The 16,062-nt window shown below is 42.8% G+C and overlaps 1 protein-coding gene across 2 annotated transcripts in view; it reads right to left on the reverse strand.

Annotated features, from left to right (window-relative positions):
* Nucleotides 1–1,074: 1,074 nt before the first annotated feature.
* The window catches only part of LOC6653147 (optomotor-blind protein), a 59,158-nt gene continuing 44,170 nt past the window's right edge, over nucleotides 1,075–16,062 (reverse strand). For both annotated transcript variants that reach the window (XM_023181384.2, XM_023181383.2), the window contains exons 4-7: nucleotides 6,466–6,612; nucleotides 6,319–6,395; nucleotides 2,532–2,788; nucleotides 1,075–2,416 (exon numbers count right to left, since the gene is read on the reverse strand). In XM_023181384.2, coding sequence (XP_023037152.1) covers nucleotides 1,389–2,416; nucleotides 2,532–2,788; nucleotides 6,319–6,395; nucleotides 6,466–6,612 — 1,509 coding nt within the window. In that variant the 3' untranslated portion in view covers nucleotides 1,075–1,388. The remainder of the gene's footprint in view (nucleotides 2,417–2,531; nucleotides 2,789–6,318; nucleotides 6,396–6,465; nucleotides 6,613–16,062) is intronic.

Below are 16,062 nucleotides of genomic sequence, written 5' to 3' on the forward strand. Positions count from 1 at the left end.
TAATAATTGTAGTAATGTTGTATATACTTATGTACATATATATGTATATATACCATTTATAAATTATGCTTTGTGTATGGTTTTTGGGTATCGGAATGTGTTTGTGTGGAAGGGAGGGGTGGAGGAGAAGGAGGGGCCTGACCTTACTTAGGGACTACATAAATTATTTTTTTTTTCGTTTTATGTTTTTTTTTGTTTTGTTTTATTTATCTTTTAAATATAGTTTGTTTTTTTTTTGTTTTCTTTTTAATTATTTTTAAGAGTACTAAAAAAAAATCTTCATCCTAAGACTAAGAAAAAAAATGTTTTGCCTTTTTTGTAGGGGTTTTTCATGTTGTTGTTGTTGTTGATTTTTAGTTTTTTTTTTTTGTTTTGCTGTTTTGTTTTTTTTTTTTGTTTGCTTTTTCTAAGATTACATCGTACAATTTATATATATATATATATATATAATTAATATATATAGGCGCCATCTTGGATGTTCCATTATCAATATATAGTACATACATATGTATATAGGTGTGTGTGTGTGTGTAGAATTTGTTTTTGTTTGTTGTATTTTCTTCTTTTTTTTTTGTTGGTTTTTATATTTTTGTGTGTGTTTATTCTTTTTTTACTTTTCATTTGTTGTTATAAGTATGTATATTAGAACTTACCAACTAGAACAAAAAGGTTAAAGGATTCCGATGAAAAATATATATAGCTCGCAAGAATTCCTACTTCTAAGACTTCCAAGTTTTCTCTCGCTCTCTCTCTCTATCTCCCTGGTTATCTGTCAGTTCCTTTGAACTGGTTTGTTAAACTACTTTTTAAAAGCTGATGGGAGCAACACTTTGCCTCAGGCCATGCCCCATGGACAAGTCCAAGCCCGATCCCCTAGGTAGATTCAAAATTGAATAAAGACAAAAAAAATGTACATCCTACATTCTCAGCATGGCCAGAGGAAAGTCTAATCCACCGAAAGAATTATATCAGGAGTTTGCTATATGCTACAAAGCCCATATGCTAGTGTGTGTGTGTGTGTGTGTGTGTGTGTGTGTGTGTGTGTGTGTGTGTGTGTGTGTGTGTGTGTGTCAGTGTGCCAGTGTGTAAGGGTGGGTGTGGCGGGATGGGGAAGGAGGAGGGTTAGTCCTATTTACATTGAGAAAACTTGTTAGCACTTTTATTTGCGGCAACTAAATTCGAGAAATTTACTAAACCAGGATCAAGGAATGCTGCTAGAGATGCTGCAGCTGCTCCGTTTGCGGTCAGACATCGACATCCAGATCAATGACCGAACTGCGATCCTGCTCATCATCATTGTCATCGTTTTCATTATCATCGATAATGTCATCCTCCAAGTCTAGATCTAGGCCGCCCTCCTCACAATCGGAGCGACCGTCCAGTAATTGTCACTGATCCGTAATTGTATTTGATTGCGGATGCGAATGCGGATGTTGATGTGTATGATGCGGATGGGTATGATGATGCATTTGTCCCGCTGCTGCTGCTGCTGCTGCCGCCGCGGCTGATTCTTCCGCCAGAAGGGCAGCGGCACTGCCATTGTGTTGGACTTCCAAACCATTGACCATCTTTTCCATGCTCTTTAGCTCCGAGGGGGAGTGCTGCGACTGACGCTTCAAGAGCGACGGCGGTGTCGTCGGGGACATTGATATGGGCCTGGTTGGTGGCGAATGCGATGAGGCCCTCGGCCTGGGGCTTGAACTAAGGCTACGCGGTCCATTCTCTAGACCGGCTCCGGCACTCGATTGACCCATTAGGCCAGCTGGTGGCTGTGGCGGGGCTGAATCACCGCAGCCGCCGCTGCGATTTGCATTTGATCCAGGGGTGACGGCATCAAAGGCCGAGCCCAGACTTCCGGGCAGGCTGTACGGCGAAAAGCGATGACTCTTGAGCCCCTGAAGCGGGGACACTGGTGTGTGGCCCGCTGCCGCGTAGGCATGACCAAACAGAGCCGGATGTTGGGCGGCTAGGGCCAGCTGGGCATTGAACAGCAAGCCCGGATTGAGGCCAGCCGGATTCATGGCTGCCGCTGCAGCCGGATTATGCAGCAGGCCGAGATGCGGCGGCGGATACAGTCCGTGCGGATAGAGGTAAGGCAACAGATGCGGCGATGGGTGTATCGGTGGTCCCACTGAAATATTTGGCGAGGGATAACTACTGCCGGGCTGCAATCCAGCGGCTGCTGCAGCTGCTGCCGCGCCCACTCCCTCCTTGGGGCTGCCCGTCGATGTGGGCCGGAATGCGCCGCCGGTACTACCGCCGACACTCTCCGAGCAACTGGAATCGCTGCCATCCCGCTCCACATCCGCATCGGCCTGCAGACGTCTGCGCAATGCTTCCTCCGCACTGGCATTAGCTGCAGCCGCATGCTCACCGGCTCCAGCACCAGCCAAATGATTAAACCAGGCGGCCAGAGCTAAAAAAAACCAAAAGAGAGAAAATGAGAGTTTGGATTAGTATACAATTGTTTGCAATTCCCATTGATTCATCCATCCATCCCTTCTTCGATCCAAGAATCGAGTCGGACTTACCCGAATGCTGATGCGCATGCATCTGTTGCAGCGAATGGCTCAAAGGCAACAGCGGACTCTGAGGCGGTCCAACGACATCCAGCAGCTTGTCATCATCGTCTTGCTGATTGTCCAGCAAAGCAGCAGCATGGGGATGCAGATGAGGCGGTCTTCCAGCATGCCCCAAGTGCAATGGGGCCCGGGAGCTGCTCACATGTGTGGGATTCAATTTGTCCGAATCGGACCCTCGATTCGACATCAGAGCTTGCCTGTAACAACAGTTGTACGAGAGACACAGACACAAATTAGAACATCCAAGTGTCAGTTTGGCGGTTAACTAAATATTATGTTCTCATTCCCAACCCCATCCTGGCCAATCTATCTATCCTTTACCCTGTCCTGTTCCATTTATAAAATTCCTTTCATAGTTTATTTGCAACAACGAACAGAAAAAAAATAACCCTGCTGAACACAAATACCTATCTGTTAAATGATAAAACGACGCTGACGGGGTTTTGGTTTACGTTTAGGTTTGGGCCTGGTCCTGGGCCTGGGCCTGTTAGTAGGCCAGAGGGCCCGGAACCTTAATTGAAATGTAACAATGCCGGGCGGAAACAGAGTTGCCAGTTCGTGTATGTGTGGAGATGTGTGAGTATGCCTGGGTGTCTGGGCCGACAATGAAATTGAAAAATAATTCAAAACACGTTAGTGTAATTTAGTGCCAGCTCTGATCGCCCCAACGCCCATCTAACCCCTCTCCATCCATCTACATCCACATCCACATCCATATCCACCTCCAGCTTTACCACGTCAAATGCACAGGCTCGTCCTGGTTCTGGTTCTGGTTGCTGGTCCTGGTAATTTTTTTGTTCACACATCAAAGAAACGCTGGAAAACGTTCGGTGGCGGCTCAGAGCTCGACCTCCCAAATTGGGCAATTTAGTTTCACACACACACATGGCAAGAGACGTGGAGTGGGGTGGGGTTAGGTGTGTGTGTGTGTGTGTGTGTGTGTGTATCATTATCACAGCAACCACACCCAGACCGTAACCAACCCCATCCAATTCAATGCTAACTCACAGGACCTGGTGGTACAGCATGGTTGGAATTTCGCCACAGGCGTCTTCTTTTACACTTAACTGTTTTTCCACGTATTTGCAACGCCGCAAAGGTGTGTCTGCATTCTCCATCCCTCTCGCTCCCTCTCTCTGTCTCTGTATGTGTGTGGTGTGTGTACATATGAGCCTAATTTAATAGCAAATCAATTTGTGTTAATCCAGGCAGTCTATCTCTGACCCACCCACTTAACTACAAAGGCCAGGATATAAAGAAAGAATGAAAGAAAGGACTCATCATTTCGCCATTTAGATCCCATAGTCCAGTCATGAAATGGCGCCCAATGTGGGGCTACTTTCAGGGTTATCTAATTTGTGATTAGTTACTCAATTGACGTCCAATGTTAGTCTGTGATGGTTAACGAATTGGCGCCCAACGTGAACAGCAAGCGAAGAAGCTAGTTTTAGTGTCACCCTGTATTCTTCCCTTGGTTTTTATTGAATGCGCTCCTGTGTGGTTTTCTTTGACGCAGACTGTAGACGTTTATCTTGACCTTTTGTCTCATTTTTGTGTGCGGTTTTCATCGTTTCCCTTTCTTTTTTTTCTTGCAAGTATTTTCATGGAGAATGCTGCTCTGTAATTTTTGAATTACGTCTTAAATTTGCAAGCCACCGTCTACTAGAACCACACCCACCGCCCACCGTGTCCTCACTAAGCTAAGCAATAATGGGGCATGGAGAAGACAGAGAAAAGAAATGCCTATTGTCAACTAACGCCTACGGCTATTTTGCCTCAAACAGGGTTGGGTGACACCAAGGGTGTTGGGGTTGGATGGGGAGGGGAGAAGTTCACTTTAGATTTTTGCAAAAAAAAATTTCAATTGCTTTCGACTTCCACTTTTATTTTCCGCCGCTGTGGCTGCTGCTGTTAAAACGTTTTCACTTTAGATTTCCCTTTTGGCCTCCGGCCTTCTGGCCACACAAAAAGATGGGAGAACTTTGAGGAGTAAGTGAATGAGTTGAGAGTATGAATATCATTGCGATTCCGGCGGAAGTTGCGCACTGAGAACTGTGAACGGAGACCCGAACTATAGAGAGTTGCCACACCAATTAGCAACGGCTCTAACTGTGAAGGGGATTAAACACAATGTCGACACCCAAGAATGTCACTCACTCGACTCTCAATGATGATGATGATGCCACTAATAAAGGAGCGTCGATAACTGTTGCGGGAAGTGAGGGGATTCAGGTCTAAGGGGTTGAAAGCAACCACAAAAGCAAATATGCTACTTAAATGCCGCGTTTGTGTTTTGTTGTCCTTCTCCCTCTTCTTTGCTTCTCATCCTTCTTATTTTCGTTTTTCTAGTTTTTCTTTCTGTTTTGTTGTTAGGCAAAGAGTTGACTAAGTCCCATTAATTACCCAAGGATTTGTGACCAGACTAATTGAGGATGTAAAGGATACAAAGAGACAGAGAGAGAGAGAGAGAGAGAAAAACTCTGTTAGAGGTTTAGCATACTTTTTAGCGTTTTATGGCATTTAATTAATAATTGAGCAAAAAACTTTGTGCCAAACCGCCATTTCAATGGCAAATGACAAGCTGCTGTCACATCAATGACCAGGCATATTCTCTGATTTGATTTCTCTAGCTCTTTGTGTTCTATTGACTGCAGAGAGGGTGAGTGGGCGGTGGGCGGTGGGCAGAAACAACCACAAGCAAACAGAGAGACTAACCGACAGACTGACTGACAGACTGAACACGCTAATGCCAATCAATTTCCGACATTGACTTGAGTAAATTGTTTGTGTCAATGCCTGCCGACTCTGATGTGGTGGAGGATGAAAATGGAAATGGGAATGGGATTGGCAATGGGAATGGAGATGGCAATGGAAATGGATTCTTTCTATGATGTTATATCCTCGTCATTGTGGAAAATTGATTTGTAACGTTTAACATGTCCAGTCAACTATTAAATGTCATTCATCATTATGCTAAGTCACAGTGCCACCCACTCATCCGCCTACGCCACAACCAGTGGCCGGAAACCGGAACCACTCCAACCACGTTCCTCGTTCGCCCTCTCTCCTCTCATTCTGTTTACTTTTCGGTTAGACTTTGACCAATTTCCAAATCCTCTAGCCCCCCCTCACACACAATCCGAGGAGTTGAAAAGTCTCACCCCGCTGTAACTTTCGTTCTCAGCATCATCAGGAAGCTAACAGGAAATTGAAATCAATCCATCAATATGGATTACATATCTATCTAGAGCTAAAACTGAAACTGGATGCTGAGACCGAGGTGCCGCCAGTCATCATCATCATCATCATTATCATCATCATCATCGTGTCCATTGGGCGTCTATTGACTCCTGCCACTTTTTGTATGACTTTGCAATTGGGCAAGGACTGCAGGCTAATTAGTTCCGCTTTGATATCACAAAAATTATTGTCTGTGCTAATCAGGACACAAAAAAAAAAAGACAGAAACTCTAAAGAGATTCTTATGTACAAATCGGTCAACAGTTGGACAAATGAGTTTGTCCAGATTGAATCTGCCGACTGATTAGTTTGTCCTTTTTTATTTGGTATTAAATGGGGCTCTCAGAGTCATTAGTTTAAAATAATTTGCAATTTGAACCGAACGATGGTGTAATAAAAGTGTTTCCTTAATATGACAAACGACTAGTTAAAGTGTTGTCCCTCCCACCCCGCTGGTAATAGTGTTTTGTCTGGAACTCTGTATTATGATACTCACTTCTTTTCCCTCTTGCCAGCTCCAGTATCACGAAAACCCTTTGCAAAGGGATTGTTGTCAATTTTCAATTGAGTTATCTGCAAAAAGTAAAACGAAAATTGTAATAAGTTTGCTATGAGGAATTAGCCGTGGTTTGTGAGTGTTTACCTTTTCATTTTGATATGCAGTTACGGCTATAAATTCCGTCTCCTTGAAAACATAAGTGCGAAACGTGGAATACGGTAGCTTCAGTATATCGTTGGCCCTCACCAAATGAAAGCGCGGCTGATACTTATGCATTGAGTTCAATATGGTCTATAGAAACGATAGAATAATGATAAGGCTCAATGGATTAGTTGCTTGATTTATACATATTGGTTGATTTTTTTTTTTTCTTTTCTATTTTCAGCTTACTTTCGGCAGCAGTAACTTGACCAAAACTTGACACACACACAGATAGTTGGAAGCAAAAAACAAAACCTGACTCCTACATCGATACATTGTCTGAGGACCACCCACCAAAATGCACGACGAATGCAGCAGGACCAACAGGGGACAAACGAAAGAGCGAAACGAAAAGCCATTGCCAACTTTTGTCATAAAATATGAATTTGTCTATCTGTCGCAGACTGAGAACTAAACGCGGACCTCCCAAGCAAAAAAAACAAAAACAAAAAACCAAACCGAGACGAAACGAAATGAAAAGAGACAAAGCAAGCAACGTGGCTTGGACTGTTGCAGAAAAGGAACACCTTTTTAATTACCATAACTCGTCGACTCGACTTCGATTAAACGACAAGGCTGAGACCAAGACTGAGTGAGAGCCGGCTTAGGTCTAGGCAGTTGCCGCCGTTTCAGTTGATGTTGCTGTTGCTGCGTTTGGACCTCACAAGCAGCTCCCCGCCAAAAGTTGCCGTCGTCATCATCATCATCGTCATCATCATCATCGACGTTGTTGTTGTTGTTGTTGTTGTTGTTGTTGTTGTTGTTGTTGTTGTTGTTGTTGTCGTCGTCGTCGCCATTTTGTTCATGTAATTTAAAGAAAGAAACAAGCCCGAAACGGCAAACAACAAGCCTGACTAGAATGTGTATCTTATAGTACGAGTATCTTGTATCTAAGCTTGATTTGCACGCCTCTCTTGGACCACCAATGGCGATGTGGATGGATTTCTTTCTTCGTTTTGTCAAATTTTGACTCGAAACCGTATACAAATATCAAGGTGTGACTAATCTCATGAAAAAGCATGGAAAACCCATTTTCTATTTCATATCACATAAGTGTTTCGCCATTTTCTGCGCAAAGCGTTGGCAAATCAAATGAGGTTGGTTGGCAGGGGCAGGGCAGGGCAGGTGGATGTGAGCCTCGTCGAACGCCAGATTCACTTTTTTTAGCCTTTAAAAGGCAACCATATACTTTTTGTTTGTTTTTTTTTTTTTTTCATTTTTCGGTTGGCAGTATGCGATCTTCAATCAAACATTCATATGGAGGGGAACGACGACGAACAAGAAGTCCGTCCGTCCGTCCGTCCGTCCGTCCGTCCGTCCAAATGCCAGTTAGTCCATAAATCGCATCGGTCGTCGTCTACTTAAAACGTCATTTGCTAATTTGCTTTAAATTTATTGACACATAAATTCATTTGCCCCAGCAGCAACATCAACAGCAACAACAGCAATCATCATAATTACATTGTGCGTTTTGTGTGTGTGTGTGTCTAGAATTTATTGATAAAACAGTTTGCATTATTACGTTAATTTTTTATTTTTCCATTTATTATTATAAATTGTTTTTTTTTTTGTTTTCTTTCGTTCAATTTGTTCGCCCATTTCGTTTGAAATTGTAAAAGGCGCAAAATTGTCATTCAAAATGCCGAGTTTGAATTGCAATTTAAATGAATATAACCGTGAGGATAGGAATAACAAAAAAAATGTTATATGTGCATGCAACAGCAATGTGTTGCTGCTGCTGTTGTTGTTGTTGCTGCTGCTGTAGTTGTTTTTCCAAATGGGCATAAACAAGTCTAATTAGACATGAAGTGCGATTACACGGACGCCAGGCAGTCGTCAACTGTTCTCGCTAGTGTTGTTGTTGTTGTTGTTGTTGTTGTTGTTGTCACTCAGTCACAACCATTAGCAGTAGCAACAGCAACGGCGGCAACAGCTCGAGTTGTTTTAGTTGACTTTTGATTGAATAATGCAATTATGCTTGAAATTTAGTTTTTGAGATTTTTGTTAGATTCGATACGAAATAAGAAGCATTTCTGCACGTCACCCTCAACAGCAACCGCAACAGCAACAGCCAACGGCAATTGCAACGGCAACGGCAACGGCAACAACAATTGGTAGTGTCAAGTTTTGTGATTGCTCTCAAGTACAAACCAATCCATGAAGCACTTAATCACTCTATATATCGCCCGGGTGACAACTGATTGAGCTGCTGCTGTTGCTGTTGCTGCTGCTGCTCCTATAGTTGCTACTCGTCATCGTCATCGTAGTGGTCGTTGTCGGTCAATACCAAAAAAGGTGCGACAATTTTCGTTGGGCTTTGGCTTTTGGTGTGCATGTTGCTGGCGGGGCATATTACGTGCAGTTACTTGCGGCAACACGTTTATTTTGCGACTTTTGCGTGTTGATTGCTTGCTCGCTGGTTGCTCTTACTGCTGCTGTTGCACACTCATTGTTGGCATATTATCACATAATTTAACTGATGATGGCACTGCTTATTGGTGTTGCAGTTGCAGTTGCAGTTGCTGTTGCTGTTGCTGTTCTTGTTGCTGTTGGCTTGTTTACTCAGCTTTTGTGTGTGATTACCGACATTGGCTTTTTGTTGCCTGTCTGCTTCTGTGTTTCTGTTGGCGTGTTGTTTAATTGAATGATCACTCACACTTTGCCTTGTTTTGTCAGTCAGCAGCAACTCCCAAAGCCCAAGCCAAGTTAACGGTGATCAACACGTCAGTTAGATGAAATTTCACTCTAATCGTGAATGAATGTTGCAAACAAATTGGCATCCACTTGACCACGTTTGCTGCTCTGCCAGATATGGATTATCTATTAGATTAACTTTGATCAATAGAGAAATAATTATTGTTAGATTTCGATTCTTTCAACTTGTTGAAGGCCCTTGATTAACTCCTGGCTAATCTTTATCTATAGTTGAGCTGGTTCTCTCTGTATCTCTCTCTCTCTCTCTCTCTCTCTCTGTCTTTTGTTTCTTAGCTCAATTAGGTCATCGTCATCGCGTCGATCGCGATCGTCATAGCCGTTTTCGGCTACCTGTTGACCAATTATGGGCATAATTGAAGCGCCGCCGATTCAGTCACTTCAGACATCGACGAATCTCCCAGACTGTGTTGACTGTGTCTCACTCGCTCCCCCTCCCACCCTCTCCCCACTATTTCAGATATTAAGCCGTTTGTTGTTTTTGGTTTTTGAAAGTTAAATCGATATGCATATTGAGCGATCTGTATATACCATAAATATCAACACGAATCCAAGCCAAAGAAGAAACATGTCTTAATTAAGAAATAAGCCAGCGGATCAGGTAGACATAGACATAGTCCCAAATTGCCGGCGGCAACATGGACCCACCATGCAGCAGCAGCAGCAACCTCAGCAGCATTATTCGTAATCTGTAAATTATGCATAATTTTATGGTCGAAAACGAACAAGAGAAACAAAAATAATTCAACAAAATAGTGGACATTCGATTTCGATCCATGTGGCAAGGCGATTTGCCACCCAAGTAAACTATAATTTTTTGGAAAATGTCAAAACTGCCCGAGGCGCTGCCCCAAAAAAAGGAAAAGAAAAGAAAAAAAGTGTATTTACAATAAAATACAAATTCTTACAGAGAGTCAAAACCAGATTCGGACAGAGAGAGAGAGAGAGAGAGAGAGAGAGAGAGGGAAATAAAGTTAATTAAACGGATTTACATTTTAATGACAACACGAAGACAACAGCAACAGCAGCAACAACGGCAGACAGATTAAGATACACAGCAGCAGTCAGCAAAAAAAACTGAAACAGAAACACATAGAGTTGTAGTTGTAGATGTAAATGGAGTCATGGGCGCCGTTTTGGGGGGATGCAATGGCTCCTCCCATTTAAAAGGAGAGAAATTGTGCACCTACAACCATGTCTCTAGTCGTTACTTGTTTTCAACTCCTTGAAGAGCCATGGCACTGCGGGCCGGGTGCGGAGGGGTCAGCCAATTGCAAATTTGCTTAACAAAATGGGCGGCGGAAAAGAAATCGTAACTAATGATGCCTTGCGACGGCAGCAACAACAGCAGCAGCAACTGCGCCTGCGGTTTTGTTATATGCAAATTGTTTCGCCTCCCTCTACACCCACCTATACACCTATCCATCTACCTACCCAGAAAAGGGGCGTCACAGTCGATTGGCCAAAACAAAATGCTCAATTCCCTTGGTCTACATGGCTTTTTGCACTCTTTGGCAAAAATGTTGTTGCTGTTGCTGTTGCTGTTGGCCGTTGCTGCGGTTCGTTGGAGTCGAACGGGCCGATCAATGGGCCGAATGATCAAATGCGAGCTCCAACAACCGAAACCAATCGGTTTTGAATCAAATATCATCGATTTCACCTTTCCCTTTGGACGATTATGATGATGATTTTTGTCTAAACATTGTCATAATAAAATTGAATTATGGACAAATGTTCATATATCGTCATTTAAAAGAACTAAAAGTAATAAAAATAAAACTTTCAAGGAGGCGCTCTTTATTTTGTGCCGACTTTTTGCTAATAAATGACTCAAGTTACGAACAACAAGGGAACCAATAGATAAATGTGCTAAGTAAAGTGTGCAAAGAGCGAGAGGGAGAGATAGAATAAATGATGGTTGTTATATAGGTACGGCTTCTACTTTGACTCTTGGGTCTATCAAGCTGAATGACAAATATTTCAAATGATTTCAACACTTTGGACGAAGCCGCTTTGGCAAAAGAAACGATACCAGAAGCGGTTACTTAGAATGGATAGGAATTTAACTGAAACTGCAACTAAAAGCGAGAGGGAGAGGGAGAGAGGCGTATGATTTGCGTTTTATTGCAGCTAATAAATTGAATAGCGACCCACCACCGCGAGGTGCCACGCACAGAAGGTGCACATGGAGAATCGAAGTCAGAGGCGGTGGCGGTGGCGGCGGCGGCGGCTCAACTATTTTTGCGTTGACTATTTGTTGCCGATAAGCCAATGGACTTGGACCGACCAACCGACCAAATGAACGTCCAAATGTACGAACGGGTGTTGCATGCAACATGCAAGTTGGCAGGCAGCGGCGCATGCGTGTGTGCATTTCAATGCAACACTGATAAAGGTGTTCAACGCTCGATGACATTAGCACCATCCAAAATGCCGACGCCGCAAACAACCCGCAGCAGCGACCGCTTTGCCATATTTGTCGGCGTCTTTTGTTCTTCTTTATTAAAAAGGCGAATAATCATAATAAAGAACCAACAACTTGGTCGTTGTCGTCATTTGACGTTGTTGTCGTTCATTTAGCCACTGACTTTTGGATGAGCAACAGCAGCAGCAGCAGCAGCAACCGCCAACCAAGCGAGTTTTCAGACGACGACAACGACAACGACAACGACTTTGGGTTTTGGGTTTGGGGTTCTGAATTCTGAATTCTGGGGTCTGAGTTCAGGTTCAGCCGCTCGTTCGGTAGCTGCTAGACTTGGACATTAATCGATAACACTTGAGTATTTTTTCATGTTTTGCAGGCGAGCCATTAAGCGATTGTCCACCAAATAAAAAACCCAACCGAAAGAAGAGAAAAAATATAAAAAAAAAAAAACGAAAACCTAAAACTGAAGCTGAGAAAACGTCGGTGTTGCTCTTGTTGTTGATTTTGGTGTATATATTTAGTCATATAACTTGTGTTTCTCTCACTCACTCTGATCGGATGTTGCCCATGTGAAATCAAAAGAAGAAGAACAAGTAGTTTATATTCTAATGGAATAAATTGACTATATATAAATGCATTTCAAACAAACTAGCAAAAAGTAGAAAACTTTTCATCTCTTTCTGTTTGGAGCCTTTTTGAGAAGACTTTCTACTTGCCATCTGGTTTGCTTTAACAATAACAATTAACATATTCTTCAGCTACTTGCCATTCTTACTCTCATCCTCGAGTTTCTCTCTCTCTTTCTTTTTGTTTTTGTTGGCTTAATGAAATTCAATTTTAAGTTAAAGCGTTAATGATGATGCCAATGCAACGACGATGCGACGATGTTGCAATGTTGCTGCCGGGAATGAAGTCCCTGTGTATGTTGCTAGTCCAACAGCAACACCAACACCAGTTGGGCAATTACCAAAAGACAAATTTATTTGCACGCATGCAGATGCGGGTTTTGGGGTCTCTGGTCTGGTCTTGGGGTCTCACTCTCTGGCTTTTCAATCGGGGGATCGAGTTGAAGTCTTGAAGCGGGCTACTGTTCACTAAAACGATGGCATCGACGACATGGACAAGTGTTAACCATAATGCAGACACACACAAAGGAGATGGAGTCGGTAGACGGTAGACGGGATTCTGGATAGCTGGATAGCTGGGTAGGTAGATATAGGAGATTGCCTGGAATGCCTTTAATTGAAGTGCAGCCGCCGCGCATCATTGACATTAAGTGTCGATAAATTAAGCATACGCAATGTGAGCTTAGCTGAATTCACAGCGGTTTTTATGAATGAATGAATAGCAAGTAAGAATGAGATAGAATGTGTGTGTGTGTGTGTGTGTGTGTGTGTGAGCGTTAAGAAATGTGAAAGGTTCAGGCCGAGGAGCATAAATTGCTGATAATTTACTGTATATAAAAATCAACACAAAACATTTTATGTTAATGAAAATAAGAGTCGAAACGGGCAAATGGACGGGAATGGAATGGGCCATCAAGTGAAAGCAGAATAAACAGTAGCCAACGAGATCGCTTACCAAGAAGATAGGCAAAACAGATGTCCGATTAATGGGCCAGCTAGATGGATATTGAATGAATATTGTTGGCTAATGACCTGAATTCAAATCTTGTGCAATTTCAACGACTGATCACACCACACCAAAGAAATGACCCCTCTCTAGGGGGTGTTCTTCTCTCTGCCTTTGATCTCTCCCGCTATCTTATCAGGCTAACCGATAGGCTGTCCCGCCCAGCCAACACTCCAAACCGCCTAGTCACACCATTAACATTGTTTTATAACTTAATTTTTGTTGCATTTAAAACGAAGACCAACACACACACACACACACACACAGTAGTAGAAAAGTAAGACAAATCGACACTTGTTTAATATTTAAATTTTATTTAATTTTTTTCTTTCAGATTACACACAACATCCCGCGCTCTGCTTTGTTTTTTTCTATTTTATATTTTATTCTCTCTTTTTTTTTTTGTTTTTGCTGTTGTAAGTTAATGAATGAAATTCGAAATGGAAATGAGATTTAGAATGTGTGTGGGATTTAGCGTTGTTCGGACATTGCCACACGCTGTGAGACACCAGAGAACGAGTCCCAAGTACGAGCCGAGGTCCGGGCCACAATTTTTATAGCCACACACACCAAAAAGGGCAAAGCACCAATGTCTAGTGGAACAGGGACACGGTTAGGGGCCGACAGTGAGAGAGAGAGAGATGGGGCGAGTTCTATAGATATTTAAGTTCTTTGCTTAATTAACGAAAGGAAAAAGCAAAGCGTAGCGAAGAGTGGGACATAAAAATTAATTAGCAGACCCCCAAAATACAAAATGCACGAATCTCTGGAGAGAAAAAACATACACACACACACACACACAAAGAAAACAGAAAGTAAAACTCAAATTGAGAGTTAGCCAAATGAACAGAAGAAGGGTTAAGCAATGAGCAATGGAAAGGGACTTTTTGGAAGGACTTTTGTAGTTTGTTGGCAAATTAGCGACCACTCACTCTCTCTCTCTCTCCCTCTCCCTCTCCCTCTCACTCTTTTTAATTCTCTCTCTTTTTGATTAAAAAGTTCAACAACTTTCATTCACCATTTGATTTTAATTTCCTTTCTTTGAGTTACCTTCCCGCCCTCCCTCTACCTCTACATCATCGGCGTGCTCATAATTAAGTGTAAAATTATGTAAATTATCAAAACGAACAAAACTAGAAAGATACAAAAATAAACGTTGTCTTTTAACCAAAAATCTCCCACTCCTTCCTATAAAAACGCTTGTTCTCCTACCTGTTGTGGATGTCGTTGTCTTTGTTGATTGCTTTTCGTTGATTGAGGAAATTGTCGTTGTTTCGTTGTTTCGTTGTTTGGTTTTCGGTTCGGTCCAAATTGGCAGCTAATCAGTGGGTTAAATGCAACGGAAATCCCAAATGTATGCCATAGGCCATAGATAGATAAGTAGTGCCAACTGACCACCGACCACCGACTACTGACGACTACCCACAATTTCCGTCGGTGTGTGAATGAATATATATGTATGTAAATGCTAATGACCCACAACGACGCTGGTTTGGCCCTCGATCGATCGGAAAAGATGGATCGATTGAATTGAACGACAGAAGGAAAGAAAGAAAGTCTAATTCATGAAACAGAAAATCAAATACAAGCATTAATTTATAACGTGGCTAGCATAGGTCAGGCTCTATCTTCACCACCTCCATCACCTGCCTATAAACCACCATCATCGTCATCATCATGGTCATCATCATCGTCATCATCATCATCATCCTCATCAATGCCATAAAAATGTGCGTTAATAACATTGCCGCCAAAGTGAAGTTGGCAATAAAATGGCAGATTCATGTGACGACAACGCGGATGGCGCTGCTACCGACGCTTTTGGTGGGAAATACGAGAACTTGGGGATCTCTCTCACTCTCTTTCTCCCTCTCTCTCTATTTCTCTCTGTGCAAGGCATAAAAATTTACGTGCCATAAATTTCCACACAAGGCTGCTGCAGCAGCAGCACCACCAGATCCACATTTATGCATTTAAAGATAAAACAGAATGAGACAGAACTGCAACTATGGCAAACAGTAACCACCAAGTCCGATGATGACGATGACGATGACGATGACGACAACAAGTTGGCATCGCGTAGTGCTCCTCAAGCGGTAGCTTGAAGTGCCAAAGTGGCCTGGTTAAGTGCCGCATTGCGTTTCGCTTTACTCTTGATGGTTTCTGTTTTTGTTGTTGTTGTTTTCGGGGTGCTGGCCACACAACAATCTGCTGCAATGTTGCTCTCGATGGTGGTCTCCCCATTCTGCAGTCAGTCGCAACTTCGGCGAGAAGGCAATAAATGAGTCTTGATACCATGGCATCGATAGTGCGATCGCTGGCGATAACTGGCGCCTCCTGTGACCGCCGAGTGAGAGAAATGCCAAGGAGAAAGTTCTTCTTTCGTCCTACAGTAAATATGCACTTGGCTTGTTCTAATTAGGAAATACTGTTAGAGGAACGACCTTGTTCGGTCGAACTTGTTTTGTCGGTTTGCTTTGTTCTGCCACTCGATCGCAGCATGTTTGCCTCATTAACAAGTCTCATCTACAAGTAATCCTCGTCCCGGACAAACCAAGTGGGCAAAATGAAACACAATTGGCGTGGATTTGGTCACATTTGGTTGCCATGTCAAGGCACAACAACATACATACATAGTTTATGTTGTTGTTGTTGTTGTTGTTGTTGTTGTTGACGGCACGCACTTGCATGCAAAGCAGAGGGAAAAGGAGTAGAAGAGAAGTTAGCAAGCAAAAGAAGAAGAAGAAGAAGCTTGTTACAAAACGGCGGCT

The sequence above is a fragment of the Drosophila willistoni genome, assembly GCF_018902025.1.
Source record: "Drosophila willistoni isolate 14030-0811.24 chromosome XL unlocalized genomic scaffold, UCI_dwil_1.1 Seg142, whole genome shotgun sequence".
In the NCBI taxonomy this organism is placed as follows: domain Eukaryota; kingdom Metazoa; phylum Arthropoda; class Insecta; order Diptera; family Drosophilidae; genus Drosophila; species Drosophila willistoni.